Genomic DNA, 23,530 nt, shown 5'->3' with positions numbered 1-23,530 from the left:
GCTTTTGTATAAGAGCGCCTTCTAAATGCCTTTTTAATGTTGTTGCTTCTATTTTATTTCTAAATGTACAGTCAGTGTGTGGAGACCTCTGTGAATTGCACTTTAAATAAATGGTAACTTCACTTGACTGAAACATAAAGTGCAGTTAAATCTACACGATCTCCAATCTTGTGATGATATGGATCGCATAAACACGGTTCTAACGATAGCAATCTCAGACAGATAACCATGAACAAGCTGTGTCTGTAATATTGTTGTTCAAGATAATATTGGTGGTTCCAGGGTTTTGGGCAGGGGGACCGTGACTTGTGTTGTCGTTCCGAGTGGGCCCATTAATGCTAAGCATGTGGGACGGGCAGCTAAAAATAAAACTAGACACTGGGGGGGGGGGGCAGCTGGGTTGGCAGTCCGGGCCTGTTCCCAACATATCCACACGACACATGTCCCAACACATCCCGCAAAGGCCATTCACTCACCCACAAACTTCCACACTCATCCCAACATATCCAAACCTGTCGCGACACATCCCGCAAAAACACCACCCACAAACTTGCACACTCATCCCGACACATCCCAGGGTGCTTTTCTCTGACCCAAAAACATCCACATTCACCACAATGCACATCCCAGCATGCCTTGCAGTGACTCAAACTTTCAAAATCATCCAAACACATCCTAGAATGCCTTGACCCAAAAACATGACCCAAAAACCCATTTCAGCATGCCGTGCACTGACTCAATGGCATCCTTGCCCGTTCAACAAATCCCACGTTTGCTTCTTCTATGTGTCAGAATAGCAGTAAGGACATCAGGATCATTGGTGACCAAAGCCAACCTCAACAGACTGCACCTTATCCCCCCTCCCATCCCCACCCCCCTATTCAATCATTCTGGTGACTGTCATGTTCATGGTAGGGTTACTGATGTTAATGTATGTATTTAAGATTGAGTGGTGGTTCTTGAGTGGCGGCACGGATGGTGCAGTGGGTAGCACTGCCGCCTCACAGCAAGGAGGTCCTGGGTTCGAATCCCCGTCGGCCGGGGCCTCTCTGTGCGGAGTTTGCATGTTCTCCCCGTGTCTGTGTGGGTTTCCTCCGGGTACTCCGGTTTCCTCCCACAGTCCAAAGACATGCATGTTAGGCTGATTGGAGAGTCTAAATTGGCCGTGTGAGTGTGTGAGTGTGTGAGTGAATGGTGTATGTGCCCTGTGATGGACTGGCGACCTGTCCAGGGTGTATTCCTGCCTTTCGCCCAATGTATGCTGGGATAGGCTCCAGCCCCCCTGCGACCCTGTTCAGGATAAGCGGGTTCAGATAATGGATGGATGGATGGATGGTGGTTCTTGATTGGCACGGTTAGCCTAGATGAGTAGCAGGTACACAGGCTCAGGTCTGGGATGTGAGCCTGCTCTCTCACCACTGTAGCACATATAACTCAAGCGGATTCACTCCAGCATTACAGGTTCGAAATGAAGGTCCCTTGGATAATGATGATACAGTACAAGTGGCTGATGGGCAGCATGCCAGGTGCATGCTGGGACAGCAAGGAGTTCTAGGCCCGCATGTGCTCCCAGTTTCAGAGTCCAGGAGGCGAAGCTGTATCTGTACACATAGTCTCGCCGACAGCTCTAAGACCCCCCCACTCCCAGAAGCATTTAATTACACGGCGAGGAGACACTTAAGACACCTTCTCAAGAAGCACCTCCCCACCCAAACCCCCCTGCTCCCCCTTTCATCTTCACCCAGAAAAACTCTGGGAATGCGAGTCTGTCTGTAGCCATGGCGATGTCAACAAGACATCAAGGCGAATCTGGATCCCCTTCACGCTCTTCTGAAGACACGGGTAACCATGGGCGATATCCAGTGTATATTTTTGTTTTGGAGCTCGAGAGAGATATGCAGGGGCTCTCTGAGAGCCACTCTTCCTATTCAACTTCGGTAAGATAATGACCCCTGTTATGGGAAGCGGTGACGGAAGTTTAGGAGTAAAAGATGGAAACGTCGCCTTTTTTCAATTTATAATAGCACTGCCTGGCATCAATGGTCTATAGGTCAGCTTGTTGTCTCCACCAGGGCTGTGGTGTATTTTGCGGTCAAAGATCCTTTATCACTGAACTGAAAATGCATGCTTTCAGAAAATGTTACATTACATGTTATTTAGTTGACACCTTTATCTAAAGTGACTTACAGTTCATTAGACTAAGCAGGAGACAATTCCCCCTGGAGCAATGCAGGGTTAAGGGCCTTGCTCAAGGGCCCAACATCCGTGCGGATCTTATTGTGGATTTTAGCGACAGCAGGGTTCAAACCACTGACCTTTCGGGTCCCAGTGAGGCTGCTCTTTATTTTCTGCAAAAAGGCACACAAAGTAAATGCATCGACTGATACGTTGATCCTGTCACTGTCTGAAAAAGCTTAAATCAGCCCATTTTGAGAAGGGAAACATCAACACTTTATGTCTGGCCATTTTATCTGGTGCTAACCAGGAACACTCGGAGTCCTCTGATTGGTGGTGGTGGTCACATGTCTGTAGGGTGTCATCATACATTCACGGTTCTTGTGAAATTAGAAATTAGAGGGCGGGGCTACTAGCCTGGTTTCCCCGCAGAAATCTGTGGATGCCAAATGAAACCGCCATAGATGAGAGAGAAACAGCACCCTCTGAACAGCCATCTCCACCCCCTCTCCTTCCCTCATTCGAGCAGGACATGTCCTGCGGCGTTGGGAAACGAGGCATTTCCTGTACGCAGTTCGGGTTTAACCGGCTCCAAAGCCGCTGGGTTCTGCTGACCCAGCGGACCAGCCCCGACCCGGGACGCCACAGGGGCTGGCATGCGAGCGGAAGGCGAGCTCGCGGCTACCCTCCGCTAATTAAACCCAGGGATGAGAGGGAGGAGAAAGAGAGAGAGAGAGTCTTAACCACTTCCTCTTTATGTGTCATATCCAGACCGCAGGCTATGGGCGGGGTAGCACGCTAAGCCTAGCGAGGGAATCTATTTACTACATGACACTGCATCCAAGACTCCCAGCCCACGGACTGCCCCGGGTCACAGCGTTACCGCGGCTACACATTTAGGCCCGGCAGCTGGAGAATCTGGGAGCTGGAGAGCGCCCGGTTCAATTTAGCGGATCTGGAGGAGGGGGTGACGCGGTAGACGGAACGTGCCGCCGATGAAAAGAGGGATTACGCGGCCATGCCAGGCCGCGTACGAGGGAGGAGTGGCGTCAGGACTGTCAGCCGAGGCCGGATAAACCCAGAGGAACGGCGGTGAAGTTTTTCAGGCCCCGTCCCATGAGCGCTCGATCACCGTCAGGAGATGGATTCAGAATGGGGGAAATAAATGAATCGCCATGGCGAATTGCACCCAGGTGCTACAAATTGGTGGTGGTTGAGGCGAGTTGCCCCCTCATCAATGTAAAGCACTTTGAGTATGAGAAAAGCGCGATATAAATGCAAGGAATTATTATTATTATTATTATTAATAAAAAGGTCTGTGAGAGTTTCAGTTAATAAGAACATTTGCTGAATGCCTACATTTATATGTAAACACTCATGATAGGGGTTTGTCCTCCAAGAAAGCAGACAGGAAGACAGGGTCGTTTCAACCATAACGGTCAGGTCAAAAATAACGACAAAGATGAAACGTGACCGCACAAACTGCATTGGTCAGTAATGCTATCCATTTGCAATAAATCCCAAAAACATTTTTAAAAATAAGTTTGCCGGGGGCGGGGGGCGCTGAATTAATCCCACGCCGGTCGGACTTCAGCTGTTGCAAAGCACTATGGGTGGCTCATCTTGTTACTCGCCCGGACAAATGGCAGAGGAAAGCGAGCAGGCGTTCGCCAGCAGCTGTCCGCCCGATGGGCTAACTATAGCCACGCCGCACAGGCTGGCCCCCCAACCTCGACTCTCTGGGCAGCTTACGGACTGCCCTGGGGAGGGCATGGAGGGCACGGCCAGGGCACAGAAACAGGGCCTCCCTCTCCTCATCTCATCACCCCAGGCCACAGTCCACCCACTCAACTGTCAACAGACAAGCTCGCTCAAACTTTCACGGATCGGCCCACTGCTGCAGCCCATCGGGGGGAGGGGGGGCTATTTTAGCTCTGCAAAGAAACACTTTTTAAAGTTTTCTATTCTAAGTTCAGACAGTGAAGCGCAGACATCCATAACAATGATGAAGAACTTCACTGAAACCGACTCTACTGGGAAAATGAGTGTTTACAAACACCCCTTTTGTTCGGAGTTGCTTATTACTTCAACCCAGCTGTTTACAGGGAGTGGAATCTTCCACTGGCTGGGAAGTTGGTGGCTGGGGGGGGGGGTCTTTTAAAAAGCCCCACCTCTTTTACTCCTCTACTTGTCAGAACAATGTCACAGGAATGCGATCCCAGAGTGTTGAGGGTTGCCCCTTCAAACCGACCGCACTTCTCCCCACACACGAAAATAAGAAAGTCACTTTGATTTTCGGCGCGAGGAGTTTATTTGTGCACTCTTTCCCCGCTTTTGAAAAACGTGCCGGAGAAACAACTGCCTCATTCAGCCATATTTAATTAAGCTGATCTAACGTGGCCGGTCTGGCTTTAAGCCCAGCGAGTTAAACAGCTCGGACGCCTCCAGAGCCTCTCCGCAGGAATTAAACGGCAGGAAAACTGTGCGGCTCGTCTAAGCGCGAATGCATTAATCTTTCAGAACCGCTGACTAACCCAAGCATTTGAAACTGAAAGACGCTGGATGTGAAAAGATGGCAAAGGATAAATTCTGCGCAGATAGCCTATTAGGAAGTATTTCGTAATATCTTTCACTTAGAGAGTGGTCAATGGTGGAATGGCTTGCCAGGACATGTAGTGGAGGCAGAAACACTTTTTTTCAAGACCAGGCTTGATACGGTGCTAGATACGATTTAGATTTTAACTAAACAGTGTACACTTTAGTGGGAGGAAGCGTTGCTGGGCTGAATGGCCATTATGTTAAGTTACATTACTGTATAAGTTAACATATGGATAAAAGCGTCAGCTAAATAACGTGTAGGCCTAATGTATGGAGGGCCGTTCCGAGTTCATTCCCAAGTTTTCCAACCGAACGGACATGTGGTTCGCAGAGGCTAGTTTCACGGTTTCCACCCAGAACTCTCTGTCCTCCCTCTGCAGTTTTAATGGGCTTCTCACCCAGCAAAACAAACCGGGGAAAGATCCTGGGCCTAGCCGGGAGCGTGTACACAGCACACGGAGGGCCAAAGCTCTGCCCCAGAGAGAAGAAGGTGGCGTGCAAACTCACCCATAAACGGACAACGTGCTATTCATGAGAGGGGGTGAATAAGAGTGTGAAATCTACAGTGGGTTTTTTTTACTTTAGATAACTAGCAGGATTATTTATGGGCCATATGAATTGCCACCAGAATGTAAAATAGTAAAACTCATTTGTGCACACGCATGCACATTCAGACGCAAACACAGACACATACACACACTACATTACAGTCAGATGCTCTTATCTAGAGCGACATACAACAAAGTGCAAGCAAAAGCATACACACACATTTAAATGTATTGACATATTGGAATTTATATGAAACACATTTAATATCAAAAACATATTCACAGATGGGGGAGACTGCAGGAGAGAGAGGGTAAAAAAAGAGAGTGACAGACAGAGACAGACATACAAAACCAAGCTCGCACATGTGCAGAAAACCACACAACCAATGGCTGGTTAACTGCCCCTCTAATCTAATGGCAGATTAAAGAGCTGGGAGCCAAACACTGTGTGCAAACACTGCAATCCCCCTACCACACGTGTGAGCAGCTCCACGCTGCGGAGATGTCACTGAGCTGGAGGGGGGGGGGGGGGGTGTTACTGGCACAAGACGAGACCCAAACGCTATTCTCACAACCTCAGGATTCCAGGTCAATACATTGATTAGCTCACAGAAGAGGGACGTCACCTGTGCACGCAGTAACAGAGCCGTCTTTAGGGGTCGGGGTGTGTGTGTGGGGGGGGGGGGGGGCGCTCAAGACAAAACAAGAATGCGAAAGTACCGCGGGGGACGGGGCTTGCTGCCGCATTTTCTACGTAGCCATGACGACGGCGCATTAGCGGTCACACATTCCTGGTTCGGACGTTAACTTGTGAGAGTGGTTTCTTTCTTTATTTTTACACAAACAAAAAAGGAAAAGAGAAAAGGCGAGAGTCGAGGGGAGTTAAACTTTAACTGCGAGTATCGGGGAGGGGGGGGGGCTGGCTGTTCTGTGTGACGTTCGCTCTAAAAACGGCGAAAACATTTGATAATTCCCCACTAGCAAGCGGAGGAGGGCCAGCGGGTCAGATATGTTAAGAATGGGGCACGGAGGGTAACACTTAAAGAGCAGGACACACTCCTTGGGTTGTCTTTAACCTCCTTAGGGTAGGCGTGAAAACAGAACGGCTATCAACATAAGTCCCTTATGTTGTGCGGTCAGGAAGTAACCTTTAAATTCTTATAGACAGATGTTAAAAAAAGATGACAAAACCAGAATAACCTCCCCCAACCAACCCACCCCACCGCCGTCCCACCTCCCTGCCGCCCCCCAGCCCCCAGCCCAGAAAACGCATTGACCCTCCGCTGGTAGTTGAGCGGAATCTCGGCGTTCTGCCGGAAGGGCCTGCCAGACGTTCGCTGTTTGTCGAGGGGCTCGGAAAACCGATTTTCCCTGCCAGTGAAAATACACTTTGGCACAGGGGATGGATGGAGAGAGGGAGAGGGGCAGAGCCCGGTGGCCGACCCCAGCCGGGGCTCGTGTCTGCTGGGCGCTCTGTGACCCCAGCCCTGGAGAGGGGCTGGAACACAGCACACGCCCTGGATACCACGGGGGCCGGTGGCATGATGGTTGCCAGTTCAAATCCCAGCCGGGAGACCTGCAGTTGTTCCTCTAATCATGTTGCGTAATCTAAACTGTGTCAATGGCAGTATGTGTGGATTGCGTATTAAAACAAACAGAAAGATATATCTGGATAAAACATCTGGTAAAGTATAAAAATATAAAATAATGCTATTTAATTAGATTAACTTACTTCATAAATCAACTGAAGTTCCAGGGATGAGCGATAAATTAGTGGTGAGTCACCCCTTATGACCGATCAGGAGTTTGTGTGTGAGTGTGTGTGGGGGCGGGGCAAACTGCAGTTGCTCCCGTAAATATCCAGCTGCGCAAATTATTTTTATGTGGAAAAAAATAGAAGCTGCGAAAAGCAATTCACTCTTTATAAGAGTATCTGCTAAAAACCATAAAATGTGTGCCTCTTATTTGTTTTGCCGATTATAGATCAGAACCCATTATATACTGGCCATAAACCAGTGTATACCAGTGTATGCCATCATATACGAGTCTATACGTTCATATATAAGTTTCTTACATCATATACCAGTGCATGACATCACATACCAGTGAACACTACCATATACCAGTGTATACCAGTGAACACCATCATATGCCAGTGTATACCAGTGAACACTATCGTATGCCAGTGTATACCAGTGAACACTATCGTATGCCAGTGTATACCAGTGAACACCATCATATGCCAGTGTATACCAGTGAACACCATCATATGTCAGTGTATACCAGTGAACACCATCATATACCAGTGTATACCAGTGAACACTATCGTATGTCAGTGTATACCAGTGAACACCATCATATGCCAGTGTATACCAGTGAACACTATCATATACCAGTGTATACCAGTGAACACCATCATATACCAGTGTATACCAGTGAACACTATCATATACCAGTGTATACCAGTGAACACTATCGTATGCCAGTGTATACCAGTGAACACCATCATATGCCAGTGTATACCAGTGAACACTATCATATACCAGTGTATACCAGTGAACACCATCATATGCCAGTGTATACCAGTGAACACCATCATATGCCAGTGTATACCAGTGAACACCATCATATGCCAGTGTATACCCGACTGGAGAGGCATACGTTGCCGTTTGGCAGCGGTGCTGTCCCGTTTCCTCGCTGTGCGTTCTCCAGATGTTCTGCCTCACGCTTGGCCGCACATTCGGGTCACCCGCCATACGGCCCTCCTCCCTGCAGCAGACTCCCGCCATCCCGCAGCCAGCGGTCCAGCGGGGCCGCTGATTTACCGCCATTCTCAGACCTGGAGGTGAAGCCACGCCAGACCTTTGCTCTCCTGCGCTTCCAGAGTCGAGAGCGTACGTGCGCTTAAAAAACAGCTGCAATAAAAAAACGGCTGGAGAACTTTTCACCCCAAACCTCCTCCTCACGGCCACTCCCCCCCCCTCCCCGAAATGTCGAAGGAGCCCCTGCTTCTGCTCCAGGAAAATATAGAATAAAATCAGATGGAAATGAGCTTAACGTCCCACGCTGCACAGAGTGCTCTTTGAGAAGCGCAGGGAGCAGGACGTGGGAGCCCTCCTCAGAGTACGGGACCTCTCTCCGCCTCACAGCCGCTCTGTATATCCTAATATCCCCTCTCATAAGGGGGCTATGCCTTCTGAGCACTGGGCGTTAGCCTTCTCGTTACGTTACGTCACAGCCACATTCATCCAAAGCGACTTGTTGACTAGTCTAAGCAGAAGCTCCGGGAGCAATGTGGGCCCTTGCTCAAGGGCCCAACAGCTGCACTGATCTTACTGCGGCTACACTGGGGCTTTAACCACCAGCCTTTCAGGTCCCAGTCAAGTACCTTAGCCACTAGGCTACAGGCTGCCCCTCAGTGAATTCTCATTTCATTCTGTGAGTTAAAGCCATTAGCCGTTGCCCTGTCCAGAGGCTAGTGCCCTCAGTTTCAGTCAGCTTCTCAAAAAATAAATAATCGTCACGGACACTCCTAAAACTGGTGTTGTTTGTCATCGGTCATGAATGGCTCTTAGGTGGCCACCCAACCTGTTGTCCCCCCTCCCTACGTGCTCCTGTCTCAGCGCTAACTGTCGGTTATGGAAGCCATCCCCTCACAACGTCAGGCCATGATGTCACACATTTGGTCCACCGGTGAACAGAGGCTGTCGTCTTGGAGACAGCAGCTATGTGTGCAATCCCCCCCCCCACCCTGCCCATCTGCAAAGCCAATTCATATGGTGAGAGAGATCACATTCTCCTCTTCACATCAAAGTCAGCTCTTTTTTCTTAAATGCTTCATTGGCTGAAAGACCTGTCAATCACAATACCTGGCTCCCCTGCCCTCAAATGGCTGTGGTGGTGGGAGGGGGGGAATGCCTTTTCAGGCACCTATTGTGACTGTGCGATTGTGCGCTGACATCACGCCGATGGGAGGAATGTGGCGGTTGTAAGGGCCGGGCCTCGCGCTTGTTACCCCCGGAACGGGGGTCCGGAGACAGACGGGAGCGGTGCACGTCACGCGTGACTCCGGCGTGAACCGGGCCGCTTGCGGCAGCGGCACGTAGGGGCTTGCAGCGCTGAATGAACCGCCGGGGGAGGACGAGAAGCCCTTTTTCCTGCACAGGAACAATACACCCACATAACTACTGCTCACATTCCACAGGGAATCAATGGGGAGTGTGTGTTTGTGTGTGAGAGAGTGTGTGTGTGTGTGTGTGTGTGTGTGTGTGTGTGTGTGAGAGAGTGAGTGTGTGTGTGTGTGTATGCCCGCGTGTGTGCATGTGTGTGCGCCTGTGTGTGTATGTGAGAGAGTGTGTGTGTGTGTGTGTGTGTGTGTGTGCGCGCGTGTGTGAGAATGTGTGTGTGTATGTATGTGTGTGTGTGAGAGAGTGTGTGTGCGTATGCATGAGTGTCTGCGCGAGTGTGTGCCTGTGTGTTTCAATGTGTGGGTGTGTATGTGAGAGTGTGTGTATGTGTGTGCGCGTGTGTCAATGTTTGTGTACGTGTGCGTGCGCCTTTGAGTGAGAATGTGTGTGTGTGTGTGTATGTATGCATGTGTGTGTGAGAGTGTGTGTGAGAGAGAGAGAGTGTGTCAATGTGTGTGCATGTGTGTGTGTGCGTCTTTGTGCATGAGAGAATGAGTATGTGTGTGTATATGCAAGTGCATGTACGTGTGTGGTGCTTGTGTGTGTTCATTTACAAGTTTGAAAACAAGTATGTGGTGTGTGCATGAAGGACTGACTTTGTGTGGTGTGTGTATGAGAGCGAGTGTGTGTGTGTGTGTGTGTGTGTGTGTATGAGAGCGAGTGTGTGTGTGTGTGTGTGTGTGTGTGTATGAGAGCGAGTGTGTGTGTGTGTGTGTATGAGAGCGAATGTGTGTGTGTGTGTGTGTACGGGGGAACGTGGGAGTGAGCGATGGGGCTAATGAGTCTGTAGGAAAGATGAGAGGGAGATAGATGGAGAAAGAGACGTGAGGATCTGTAATTCCCTTTTCCCAGACACGTCATGTAGATAGTATTCCCCTCAAAGACCAGAAACTGGCTCTATTAACCCTTTCAGTCCCAAATCCCAAGGGGTTTTGGCTTTGGTTGAGTTGAGGGGCGGCCCGTAGCGTAGTGGTTAAGGTAAATGACTGGGACACGCAAGGTCGGTGGTTCTAATCCCAGTGTAGCTATGATAAGATCCGCACAGCCGTTGGGCCCTTGAGCAAGGCCCCTAACCCTGCATTGCTCCAGGGGAGGATTGTCTCCTGCTTAGTCTAATCAACTGTACGTCGCTCTGGATAAGAGCGTCTGCCAAATGGCAATAATGTAATGAGTTAAAATTTTGAAGTACAGCAGTCATTTTGATTGGTTGATGGATGGATTTAAACGTAGTCAAACTCGAGTACCATAAGGGTTAAAGGCCCGGCCAGTCAAATCTATCCTAAATTAAACAGAGTCCAAGCGCACACAACTTTCTCTTTACCCACCACGCTTTTAACCCACGCGCAGTTAACCTCAGAACAGTGTTTACAAGCGCCGCCGTTTCCCCCCACGTGCACTTTCAAGAGTTTAACAAACAAAAGAACGGACGATAGACCGGCTATGCTACACGGCCAAGGTGCTCAGAAGGCTATCTGAAAAATTCACGAGCTCCCATATCACCAACGCTTCGATTGCCAGATACGCGCGGTTCGTACGATACGCGCTCTTTCACAGAGAACAACGCCTTGTCTCTTTCACAGAGTTATGCCTCCTGTCCGGCCGCTGTTGAGGAATGCCACACGGGCCAGTTCTTTTTTTCTTTAGATAACTACACATTTCGTCTACGGCACAGCTGTCAAGGTTCTGCCGACAATAACTCATTCTTGACTTACGAGTCATTTTTCTTTCTGTCTTCTTCTCAAATCGGTTTGCACCCAAAAGTGAGAGAGCAGCACATTACAGACCCCATTCCTTACAGGTTTCATGCAGGGTAAGGACACTGGTGAGATAGGCCTGTACTTCCAGTTTAAATGCTTTTTTAAAAGTTTTATTTTTTATTTGTGTTTGTATTTTGACCATAATATAGTCTTGGCCATATAGGCCATAGTTCCCAGCAGAGATACAAATGAAAATCAGTCAGTGTGTACATTACGGTGACCAAACAGGTCCAAATGCAGGCCAAGTAGGAAGACTCCATGGGAGATTGCAGCGAATCGTATTTATTGAAAGTCATATTTGCCGTCACCTGGCGTACCCTTATCGAAACAAGTAAACAAGTAGTGGCTTATCAAGTTTCTCCTGATTATCACTCTGTGTGTGTAAGTTCATGTAAGTTGCGAGCGCAGTTTTGCCTCCAGTGCTTTCTCGGTTGTTGTCTTACAATGCGGGGGCACGTCTTTTATGATTTTCTGCAAGCCCCGCTTGAAAACAAACGATTCGCCGAATCAACTAATCACGGTCGTCAATTAGATCCACACTGGCCACTCACATAAGACAGGAAAGCCCTGCCGTCTGTTGCACTGAACAGGTCTATGGAAAAACAGAATTCTCTACGATAACGAAGACGAGCTTGACTGCGATTTAAATACTGCGGTTAACTGATTTACGGTTCATACTTTTTTCCACTGCGAAACTGAGCAGGCCTTGGATGCGCACCTATAATTTGGTGACTCTGACCTTCAGGATATTAGCTAAAGTGAGGAAAGCCATTGCTCCATCCTGTTTTTTGTCTAGTATTTTTCCCCCCTGCACACGTCTTTTGAAGTCCGTGAGTCATGTTTATCGTTTTTTTGTGTTTTTTTGCCGTGCAAAATTCCAAAGCTGGTCCGACGCGTCCCTGCGACCATTATCCAGGCAAACAAAAGGAAATGACCGGCCATGTATCCTGAGAGCTGGCCGTCCCTTTCAGCTGCCCGTTCAGAGGCGGGGGCTGCGGAAAAAACCCGCCGGGCTATAGAAAACTAACAACTTGCGCTAACTCTGGCGCAAGCCTTTTATTTGCCGTCGTGTAGAGCAGAGAAATACACTGACACGAACAAATATGCCCCCGCTACGACAAGCCAAACACAACACAGACGGGTTTGTGGGGGCGAAACACATACGACCACCGTGCTTTGATAAGTAAACCAAAAAAAAAAAAACCCGGTTCCATAAAGACTGCCAGTTTGTTTTCCCGCTTCTGAAAGAGAGAGGGGGAGCGCAGGCCAGGCCGTCGGACGTCCGGCGTGTCGGAAACCGAACAACGCTCGACACTTGAAACGGGCTCCGTGGAAGAGGGTTTCCTCTGCCCGCACTCTCGAGTACGTCTCGAAGCTCTAAGGCAAACAGGAAGAAACGCGCTTAATCTCCAAAACGGGAAAAGCGGCGGACATAGGCGTAGTTCTGTAGAACTGGGGCGAAGGTATCAAACGATAGCCGGTTATTACGGTCGGACGCGGAGGGCAGTCTGGCTTTTTGTTTGTTTTTCTTGCGGCGCTTTGACTGCGGGGAGAGGTTAGCTGGAATACAGAGCGGAGCGGCGGCGGTGGAAATCTCCCGTCTGCTGCGCTAAAGGTTTACAGCTGCCTTCCCGTAAGACCGTCTGCCCGAGGTCAGCCGCTCCACGTGCTAGCGCCGATAGCGGCAGAGACGGGCTCCTTTATTTAAACACCATAAAACACGCCGTCACGCAGCAGACCTGCCGTGAGGAAACAATAATAATAAACAGATGGTGTACTGTCGGACACCTTGCCTCGGCCGGACGGCCCCGGAGAACTTCAGAGCCGGAGCCAAATAAGGACTGGCCGCCTTTTCCGTACAGCCTTCACGCCGTTGCACAAGAGAACCACTTTCTAAAAAGTTTGGGAGGCTCCTCTCCCGGTTGAGTTTATTACCGCGCTGTAAAAATAGTGCTCGCGATCTGCGAGAAAAAAGCAGCCCAGCGCACTTCGTCTTTTTGAGTATTTCTGTAAAACTCACCAAGAATGTTGCACTGGGGAATGGGAAAAGCGGCCATTTTTTTAAAAAACCTGCAAAAAGAGCGACTCCACCCCAGAGACAAATGGGGGCGACTGAGGGACCCCCGCTTGTAAATGTGACCCTCGGAGACGGCTGCTGGAGTAATTATTTACAGCCAGGAAAGGTCAGGGGTCAAACGGGGTTTCTGGCCAGCGCGGTCTGGCGGCCGGACGCCATAAATAACGGGCCGTTTGTGCGTATTGAATGTCTGGGGTGGGGAGAGGCCGGGGCCTTGGACCGCTCCCCGCAGCCAGGCAGCAGCTGCCGGGGGGCAGAGGGTCAACCCCTCACGGTACCGCGGCGCACGTACCCTGTGTTTCCCGCTGCCTCTGCGCCAACGCGGGGCTCTGTAACCCAAAACCCCACCACCTCTCCCTGTCCTCCCTGTAGGATAAGACCCAGCCCACCCCCACCTCTTCAGTACATAAAGCAGGGAGTGTCAATGTTAGTGCAGGGGGTGTCTAATCTTATTCCACAAGTGCCAATGTGGGTACGGGTTTATGTCAAACCGAACCCTACATGAAGCAGGGGTATCCAATCTTATCCAAGAATGGTGGGTGGGTGGGTGCAGGTTTTTGTTTGAACCCGGCATTAAATCACCCGATACTACTATCAAGTGCTTGATTGAAGACAATGATTAGTTACTGAGTTGAATCAGACTTTGTATAGTGCTGGGCTAAAACAGACATTGGTTATGACCTGACACCCCTGTTTTATGTTGGGGGGGGGGGGTCGTAACCTGATTCTACTTATCAAGGTCTTGATTAGTATGTTAGTTGAACCAGGCGTCGCACAGTACTTGGCTAAAACAAAAACCTGCACCCACACCCCTTGTCAGAAAGGACTGGACACCCCTGACCCCTGAAAGCAAAACCACATCCATCTCAGCAGGGTATGCACCGTACAGAACCCACTTAGTCGTGAGGGTATATATAGCACACAGCTGGAGATGTGCTGTACTGTAGGTTGTAGCTGTTTTCAGTCCAAAGGGTATTTCATAATTCATGTTAAGGGGTGCCCCTGTCCAAGCCAATTACATAGCTTATATTTAACGTGCCGTCAATGTTCACCGGAGGATATTTCCAGTGTGGAGTTACAGCCTCAAAGGTAACATATCAACCTTTCTCTCTCGACCTGATCCGGCAGAAACTGGCCACAAGATTAACAAGCCCCAGCCAGACCTGCCCTGAGCTGACTGGACCGGTAAATCAGAACGTGATAATCACCCGGAGCCAAGGAAGTGGATATGAGTTTGTGCATCTCCCCTGAGCTGGTCATGCCCCATCTGAAGCCCTCAATGACAACCACCAGCCTTGGCTACATTCCCCATTCATTCAGTCATGATTATGAAGCAGAGAAAAAAACCCAAAACACAACATTCTTTGTCCTATAATGTTATACGCTAAACACTGGGAGGTTAAAAAACTTTTTCCAAATTACAATACTGAGGTGCTTCTTCTATCCTGGTGAGAGTGGTGTTCTCAAAAACAGCATTTTGGTTTGGTGAGCTGATTACAGACTTTGTGCAGCAATGTGAGAAGCAAATATTTTTTTAATTGAGGACCTGACACGGCCCCCCCCCCCCACCCCCCACCACCACCCCCCAGACAGAAACTGCCATCAACTCCCATTCAGGCCTGCAGGGGTACGTAGGCCGCATAACCCCGTCGTTTTTTTAAAATTCAGCCCACATGACATTTCCTTCAAGTTTAATTGCTTCCATACAATTTATATCCGCTAGTCACGCAATGCCCCCGAAGAGCTGCAGTGTGCCCCCCGCCACAAAGACGCTCTTGTCCCGCGGAGAGCCTCCGTCGGCAGGGGAGGGGGGCCGGCAGATGAGCCGCGGTCGGTCTGGCCCGACAGCACCGGGGTCTTCACGCTCCTCCAAAAAAAACCTAGACAAATCTCAGTGTTCGGGACAGGAAGTCGCCGAAACCCAGCCTGCCCAGGCCGGTCCAGAGGTTTACAGCGGTGCTCCAAGAACCCATAAAACCACTGACTACTGTCCAGAGAAAGAGGGAGAGGGAGGGAGGGAGAGAGAGAGAGAGAGGGGGCAGAGAGAGAGAGGGACAGGGAGAGGGAGGGGGGATTGAGAGGGACAGAGAGAGAGCAAGAGAGGGACAAGAAGAGTGAAAGTGAGAAAGAGGGAAAAAGAAATAGGGGACAGGAGAGACTGAGAGACAGAGGGAAGGATTGAGAGAGAAGGACATGGAGAAAGGGAGAGCAAGAGAGGGAAGAGGAGAGAGTGAAAGAGATACAGAGAGAGTGGACAGGAGAGAGAGAGGGACAGGAGAGGGAGGGAGAGAGAAAGTGTGGGACTGGAGAGAGTGAATGAGAGACAAAGAGAGATCGAGGCAGGGAGGGAGAGAGAGTGAGGGAGAAAGAGAGAGAGACAAATCCAGATTGGCTGCCATCTTGACAAACACATCTGTTTTGGCTGTTCCACCGATAGGCCGCTCTGTGAGACTGCACTATTAGGCAGGCGAGGCAGTTGTTTTTCCCCTTGGGTGGTGGAATTTCTCCACTCCCCCCACCCCTCCCCCGGTCCCCCGTGTCCGTGTTTGAGAATCGACTCTGGCACAGGCCGGCTCCAGGCTCCGGGCCTGCAGAAAAACAGCAGCCTTATCTGGGGGAGGCGGGCCGATTCCAAAACAAACGGGCAGAGAGGAGCGGCACGCGCCCCGCCAGCTCTAGCTGGGCGGTGTGATGTCACAGCTAGGTGACCCTGCTCTCCAGGGCTTAGAGAGACTAATGACATCCGTGCTGTCAGAGAGCCCTGAGTCTGAACACAGGGGTGGAGCCTGACCAGAGGGGTGGGGCCTAGACAGAGGGGTGGAGCCTAAACATAGGGGTGGAGCCTAGACAGAGGGATGGAGCCTGACCAGAGGGGTGGAGCCTGACCAGAGGGGTGGAGCCTAAACATAGGGGTGGGGCCTAGACAGAGGGGTGGGGCCTAGACAGAGGGGTGGAGCCTGACCAGAGGGGTGGAGCCTAGACCGAGGGATGGAGCCTGACCAGAGGGGTGGAGCCTAGACATAGGGGTGGAGCCAGACCAGAGGGGTGGAGCCTAAACAGAGGGGTGGAGCCTGACCAGAGGGGTGGAGCCTAGACCGAGGGATGGAGCCTGAACAGAGGGGTGGAGCCTAAACATAGGGGTGGAGCCTAGACAGAGGGGTGGGGCCTAGACAGAGGGGTGGAGCCTAGACAGAGGGGTGGAGCCTAGACATAGGGGTGGAGCCAGACCAGAGGGGTGGAGCCTAAACATAGGGGTGGAGCCTAGACAGAGGGGTGGAGCCTGAATAGAGGGGTGGGGCCCAAACTGAGGGGTGGAGCTCGAACAGAAGACCATGGATCTCCAATCTGCTCCACACAGTAGGTGCCAAAGAGGAGGTCACTATAGTTACCACAGGTGATTACACAGCCAATTACAAACCCACACCTCATGAGGATGACTGGAGGTCAAAGGTCACTACAAACCCAAGGCCCCCAGAAAACTCACCAGTCTCAGCTCCCCATAAATGTTATTTTGGGGTCTCCTGGAGTCAAAGTGCTAAAACACAGACCAAATATCACACAAGTCCCCCGGCACCCCACAATCCCGCTACAAGTAACCCTGATCTAGTGACCGCCCGGGCCAAAAGTCCCCCGACTTCACTCCCGACAACCCGGCTCCTTCACGCGTTCTGTTCGGGGCGAAAATCAAAGGAGCGCCACATCAAACAGGGAGCCCACCCCATTCTTCTCATTTGGGCGGTGGAGGGGTAATTGCATCCCTCTGCACTCAGACGGATTAAATCAAGGGCCTGGGCTCACAGCGGAAAGCCGGCGATGATGTCAGCGTTGCTCACACAAACAGCAGCCGCCGTCGACGCCAGGCTTGTGACTCGCGGCCGCCGAGCGTGGGTTGTGGCTGTGGCTCCACTTCACACACGCAAAAAATAAATATTTAAGTTTGACCCTCGTCAGTTTTACCTGGTGAAAGAGATGCATTCTAAGCGAGCATGCCACTGTTTCCTGTTAATACAGACTGATTGACAACATTTCAGCTAGCCTGCTGAACATTAAACCAAGCTACACAGACCAGAAAATGCCAGTGACTCAGCAGTGTGGCAGTAACATGACTTAGACTGGCTCCAAACTTTGGGCTGGGAGTGCACTAGTCAGTCATGAGAGGGACAGGATATTACATTACCTTACAGTAGAGTTATTTAGCTGATGCTTTTATCCCTTACAGTAGAGTTATTTAGCTGATGCTTTTTATCCAAAGCAATTTACAGACTAAGCAGGGCACAATCTGGAACAATGTGCGGTTAAGGATCATATTGTGGCCACACCGGCGCTTGACCCACCAACCTTCTGGGTCCCAGTCAAGCACCTTAAGAATTAAACACATTCAAAACTGTTGCTACCTACACACTGTGTTACCAACAACATATATAAATATATGCAGTAACTTTCAAAGATGATGTTAGGCTTTATCTTATTAAGGAGGTGGTGTGGTCAAATAATCAATCAGAATATTATAATACCATATTAAACGATTTCCACGGAATTTGGAAAGTTGAACTATCCTTAGCTACACACTGTGATCCCTATAGCGGTTTTGACAGTTGACATATTCAGAAAAATACATTAGTTCCATAGATGATAATATGTTGGGCCTGATCTTACTAATTCACTAACTCACCTTAAGGGGGGGGGGGGTTGACATTAGGTTTGGGAACCTTAACGAGCTCTAACGAAGCACAGACACTAACGGACAGGCAGTTGACAGCCGGAGGCTGGGCTGGGATCTCTGGTCAGCAGCGGTGTATGGTGCTATAGAAAGACCAGGCTGACAAAGAGACGTGGTCTAAACAATGTGGCACCAGCCACAGCTGCTGAAAACAAAGATGGCTGACATGCCTCCACAACCTCCACGCAGCTGAGGCTATGCTAGTGTTCAATAACAATGAGAGGGGATCACAGGGGGTGGCATGTTTTAGGCATGTTTTTAGTGCGTCACTGCAGAAAGAACCTGGCAGAAGCCCCACTTCTACTCTATTGCACACTACCAGAACTTGCCCAATACTTGAAACGCCTGAGGGCTCTCAAACCAGCTTCCTTATTTGTTGCATTGGAAAGTGGCAGCTTCAGTGTCATGTCAGGGGCAACTTCAGGGGTACTGCTAAGGGCAGTTTCAGGGGAATGTAATGAGCAGCTTCAGGGTAATTTAAGGGATATATTCAGGGTAAATTAAGGGGCAGATAACGGGGAGTGTAAGGGGCGGATTCAGGGCATTGTAAGGGCCAGATTCAGGGGAGTGTAAGGGACAAACTCAGGGTAATGTAAGGGGCATCTTCAGTGTAATATAAGGGGCAGATTCAGGGTACATTAAGGGGTAGTTTCATAGTACATTTAAGGAGTAGTGCAAGAAGCCAGTTCAGGGGAGCATAAGGGGCAGATGTTGAGTGGAGCGATGTGGAAACATTACCCCCCCCCCCCCCCCCCCCTCTAAAACCCAAGCGTGCCAGGACAAGCTGAACACAGATCCTCCTCACAAAACACCCGGTCCAGCTCACGCCACACTGACCTTTCTCCGTTTCCCAGCAGCCTCTGCTTTAGTCATTTCGCTTTCCAGTCCCCGAAAAGGCCAGAGAGAACAAAAGCCTCCCACTTCAGGCTTTATTTCATAGAGTGGGGGGGCATCTGGGGACTCAATAAACCGGTGATTCTTCAAGGCTGGCTACAGAAAGGGTGGAACAGGAGAAGGGGGGACACAGGTTCTTTTCCTGGACGTCAGAGTCACCAGCCCGCTGATGTGTCAGGAAGCAGATTGGATGCCCAGAGAGAGGTGACGAAGGCGGGGGGTCACATTCAGAGACAGAGCAGAGGTGGGGGGGGGGGGTCCTCGCACTGGGGGTCCTCGCACTGACATCCTGGAGAGGCTTAAATAGAGTCGCGTCATCGGCAACTTTTCCCAGCGCCGCCGTGATTTACAAAGGAAGGGAGGAAATTAACGGGAAGTTGGAAGCGCACCAGGTGGGCAAGGCCACTGTCTGTCGGCCACCGCCGCAGGATGCAGGCCTACCACGGACGGGGAACCCGCTGCAGGTGGGAAAGCTCCGATACCCCGTCCCAGGTGGACGCCTGACAACCCGACCCCAACTCCTGCCCCCTGCCCCCTGCCCCCCCCAGGGGAGAGGAGAAGCGAGGAGCTCTGGAGCTGATAAGAGAAAAGACGGTAATTGCCCCAGACAGCCGGGCTTTGTGGCCCTGACTGGTTAATTGCAGGGAGGGGCCAGGGGAGGCTCCCAGCTTTGTTTCGGCTGTTGCCAAACCCCGGAATGGTGGCAGGACCCGACACGTTCTCGCACGGCTGGAGGATGGAGGTGCACGAACCCCCCAGCCCCCCCCAGCCCGGTGCACAGACACACTCCCGCAGTTCCCACACCGCACACCCCCCCCCCCCCGAAAAAAGAGCACTGCTCTTTTTCAGAATGCATCTCTTTCACCAGGTAAAACCGAAGAGGGTCTGGTTTTAGTATTCATTTTTGAGTGTGAAGTCCGGCCAAAAAATGGCCTTTGACTTTCAATGCTAATAAACACCGCAAATCTACAATCAGCGGAAAATTTTGAACCGACAGCAATAATTTAGTGCATAATTAATTTTCTTTTGGCACACTGACCTATTTCAAATCTAAGACTTATTTAATCGTTTTTTCTTTTCTGGACTTAAAAAAGAGGCGATAATTAGGCCTATTTGAAAAGGAACACTGCGTATAGTTCAAAAGTGGTCAGTTGGAACGCTGCTTCAAAGAACATGTCAAATGTGCAGCCCTTATAAGGCTAGTTTAGATCAAAAGGCTCGGTACATCCAACCAAACCATTTCCCAAAGTTTGGCTGGCCTGCGGAAAACAATCCCGTCTGTGTTACTGAAGACAGCAGAGCGCTGTGGAACACTAAGTGTAATTAGCATCGTTTCTGTGATTTGCCGAAAGACAACAGTCACTGGCTAGCATGTCACGAAAGCCATTTGCTATGATTCTGTTTCGAAACCTAGCTTAAGCTGTTTTTTAAGCAGGAAACATAAGGAGTGTGGATTCGTAGAGAGTCCATTTCGAGTAAACGAGTCTGATACACCTCACACAGCCACAGTGTAAGAACGGTCCAACTACCTCCATGGCTGTATTTGGACACTCAAGCTGATGAATCACAAAACAAGCAGAGGTAACAAGGCTGTTAAGTCTCCATTATGCGGATGCGAGTCTTTCTCGGGAGAAGTGCCCACACCCATTGTTACTGGGGTGCACAGGATGATTCTGTCCAAATCACACAACACATACTACTACAGCCCCAAAAGCATACAGCCAATGGAGGTGACCGTAACCTCAATTGACCTCACACCTCTACTCAAATCAGATAACCCCATAACGCCCCAGGGGGCCGTTCCGAAATCTGCCGAGCGATCTCGTTCCTCAAAAGAAGGGCCGTCAGAACGGCCGTCCACTCTGAAGGCATCTGCGACACCAAAGGCGGGAATATGCGCAACGGACCAGCTGGGCCGAGCAGGACATCGACCTGCCGACTTATCACGTAATCTGCGATCTGGGAAAAGCATGTCTGTGCATGTACTAATCTCCATGGAGACGTGCGCCGGGGCCACGCCCTGCTAGTATCATCACGCACTTCCTGCCAGAGCTTCTTCAGATTCAGCACCTGTTTGCTTCTGCAAAAGGAAATGTCACTGATCTGTCACCCGCCTGAGTGAGAATGGCCTTGTTTAACAGCATTGGCATTGTGACAACACAATGCCCCTGGGCCCCTGATTGGTTAATTTGATAATGGAACAACCAATAAATAGAGGAAACGCTTATGAAAAGCTTGGAAAGATGTATTGAATACTTGGGCTGCTCTGGACAGAGCTCAGTATGCTTAGAAGTGTCACAGTTCTGAAAATGGCCTTACATTTCACGCTTTTGCATCTTCACAAAAGAGGCAACTTCAGCAAAGCAGTAAGTATTTCTTAGGGGCCCGAAAGATCCAAGAAGTCAGTTGTGCAAGCATTCTCTCGTGGTGAACTTCCAGTTACCTCAGCATCGAAGCAGTAAGAGATGCCAAACCACAGTTTAACAAAGCGTACAGAAAAATGAGCCAAAAAGTATACACTGATATGGTTCTTACGCAGTGGGAGGCGACAGTGTAGCGCGTACGGGATTAGACTGGGGGATTTTGGACAATGGATTTTGGCTGACAGGGGTCCAACACAGCCACAATAATGGCGCACTCCATCAGAAAGTTCATACCGCTCGAAGGGGTCGCCCATCTATCACTGTTTGATCGAAGCCCATTGTTCTCCGAATCGACTCGCTCAAATCACAACAGTTTGGAGTAATAAATGGAGCGGGATATTAATCTGGTTTGCATGTAAGTAAATAGAAAAGTACTTCGTAACCTAGATTACTTTCATCACGGTGAGGTTTGGATCAGACCATCTCGCAGTGTTTACACGATGCAACAAAACATTATGTTGCTAGTAAAAAGTCCAAGTTAATTTCCATAAACTGCGTTGTTAATGTAAACCTCAATTTAAAAAAAAGAAATGCAATGCTTCGAAGCAGTATAATTTACAGGACACAGCTGTCATTGGTCTGATGGTTTATGCGCAGCTGAGATTGGAGCGCATATTTCAATTCCACTCGTTTACAGTATCTCACAATTTGTACAATCTAAAGCATAGATCAATCACTTATAAGCTTCTTGCGTAACTTTAAATTATACCAAACGGAAATGAATTCATTTGTGCCAAAACACTTATGAGTCCGTTGTGTTTATACAGTTGTTAACCAAGTAAACGGAAACTTTTTCATTTGGATCACTTACTTTAGAAAGTATCTCTGACCGGTGGGGGTAAACGCCATCTCCCATCCATGGGGAAGAGGTAATTCGTCTGCGACATCGAAAGACTGCTGCCGGAGATGCGCATGGTGAGCCGGGCTTGGAGCTGCATTGGCTCCGGTTCCCAGCTGTAGCGAAGCGGGGGAGGAATGTGACCGTACGTGCTGCGCTGTTAGCCTGGGCGGGTGGCTCCCCGAGTCCGTGCTCGACTGTCGGGAATGCGATCCCGAATCTGGCTCTTTGAAAAATGACTCTGGAAGAAGTTTCTTCCTCCAGGAACTCGGTTTTGGGTTCATAACCGAATTAAACAACGCCTCAAGATCGGTGTCGAGGTCCTGCGCGACATGGATAACTTGCTGTCCGGGCAGAGGCTGTAGCGGGTTGTTACTCATTTTCTTGTTTGGAAAAAGTTGAGGAAATGTTACAGAAAAAAGTTGAAGACCCAAAAAAGTAATAACTGATTTAAAAAAAACGTCACCCTAAAGTTCCAAAACGTCCCGTCCTTTTTCCCCTGTACTTTGAGATTTGTAACTAATTATTATAGCCGTAGCTTATACTGTTCTTCGGTTATTGGAAGTATAGGAACACTAAACGTGTTCCCTTCATGGGAAAAGTTCTTGAAAGTTCAAACTTCTTCAATAAACCGATGCGTCTTCTAGACCTACTGACACTGAACCTTTCGCTTGAAGTTTGTAAACTCAACTTTTCTGCAGCAGCGACTGTGTCAGCACTCGCTCATTAATTATTCATGACGCGTGAGACCGGAGGTACTTGTTTTTTTATTTTGTTTTTAGCGTAACCGCTCAAAGGATTGTATAACTTATAAATATGAAGCATTTAAATGGCTTTACCATGGCAGAAAGACCGTTAAATTATGTTAAAAAATATCCATGTAAATCACCACTGTCAGACGAACGTACGGTCACCACGTCAATTGAGTATTAAAATTATTTAGCCTGCACTGTTACGTGGCTGGAAGCCTTATCGCTCCTGTACAGGACAATTTATTGGATAAAAGAAAAATGATTTCTGCAGAGTTAAGTGTTCTAACATTTCACAATTTGGAGAACGGGGTAATTTGTAGATTTGTAGGTCGTGCTCGAGTCTTCCTTCCTCATGAATAAATGTAGCTATGTAACAAGTCATGGTGTTTTTTTTAGCGGTGTCACAATACGTCTAAAATAGGCCAAATGTTTGTTTTGTTTTTTCAAAAAGGAGCTGTCCATCTTGATTTTGTAACTTACAATATCTTAATTACTTTGTAAAATACACGACTGGGTACAGTATTTGTAATACTATGTATAAAAGTAAGAGGATTGTTTTTT

General features: G+C 49.3%; 1 protein-coding gene across 3 annotated transcripts in view; it reads right to left on the bottom strand.

Moving 5' to 3' along the window:
• wwtr1 (WW domain containing transcription regulator 1) overlaps positions 1 to 22,920 on the bottom strand; it is a 42,483-nt gene extending 19,563 nt beyond the window's left edge. For all 3 annotated transcript variants that reach the window (XM_061240619.1, XM_061240617.1, XM_061240618.1), the window contains exon 1: positions 22,191 to 22,920. In XM_061240619.1, the coding sequence (XP_061096603.1) occupies positions 22,191 to 22,597 (407 nt within the window). In that variant the 5' untranslated portion in view covers positions 22,598 to 22,920. The remainder of the gene's footprint in view (positions 1 to 22,190) is intronic.
• Positions 22,921 to 23,530: the final 610 nt, after the last annotated feature.

Source organism: Conger conger, chromosome 4, assembly GCF_963514075.1.
Source record: "Conger conger chromosome 4, fConCon1.1, whole genome shotgun sequence".
Taxonomy (NCBI): domain Eukaryota; kingdom Metazoa; phylum Chordata; class Actinopteri; order Anguilliformes; family Congridae; genus Conger; species Conger conger.
The sequence above is the reverse complement of the archived record's forward strand: the minus strand, read 5'-3'. Positions and strand labels throughout refer to the sequence as shown.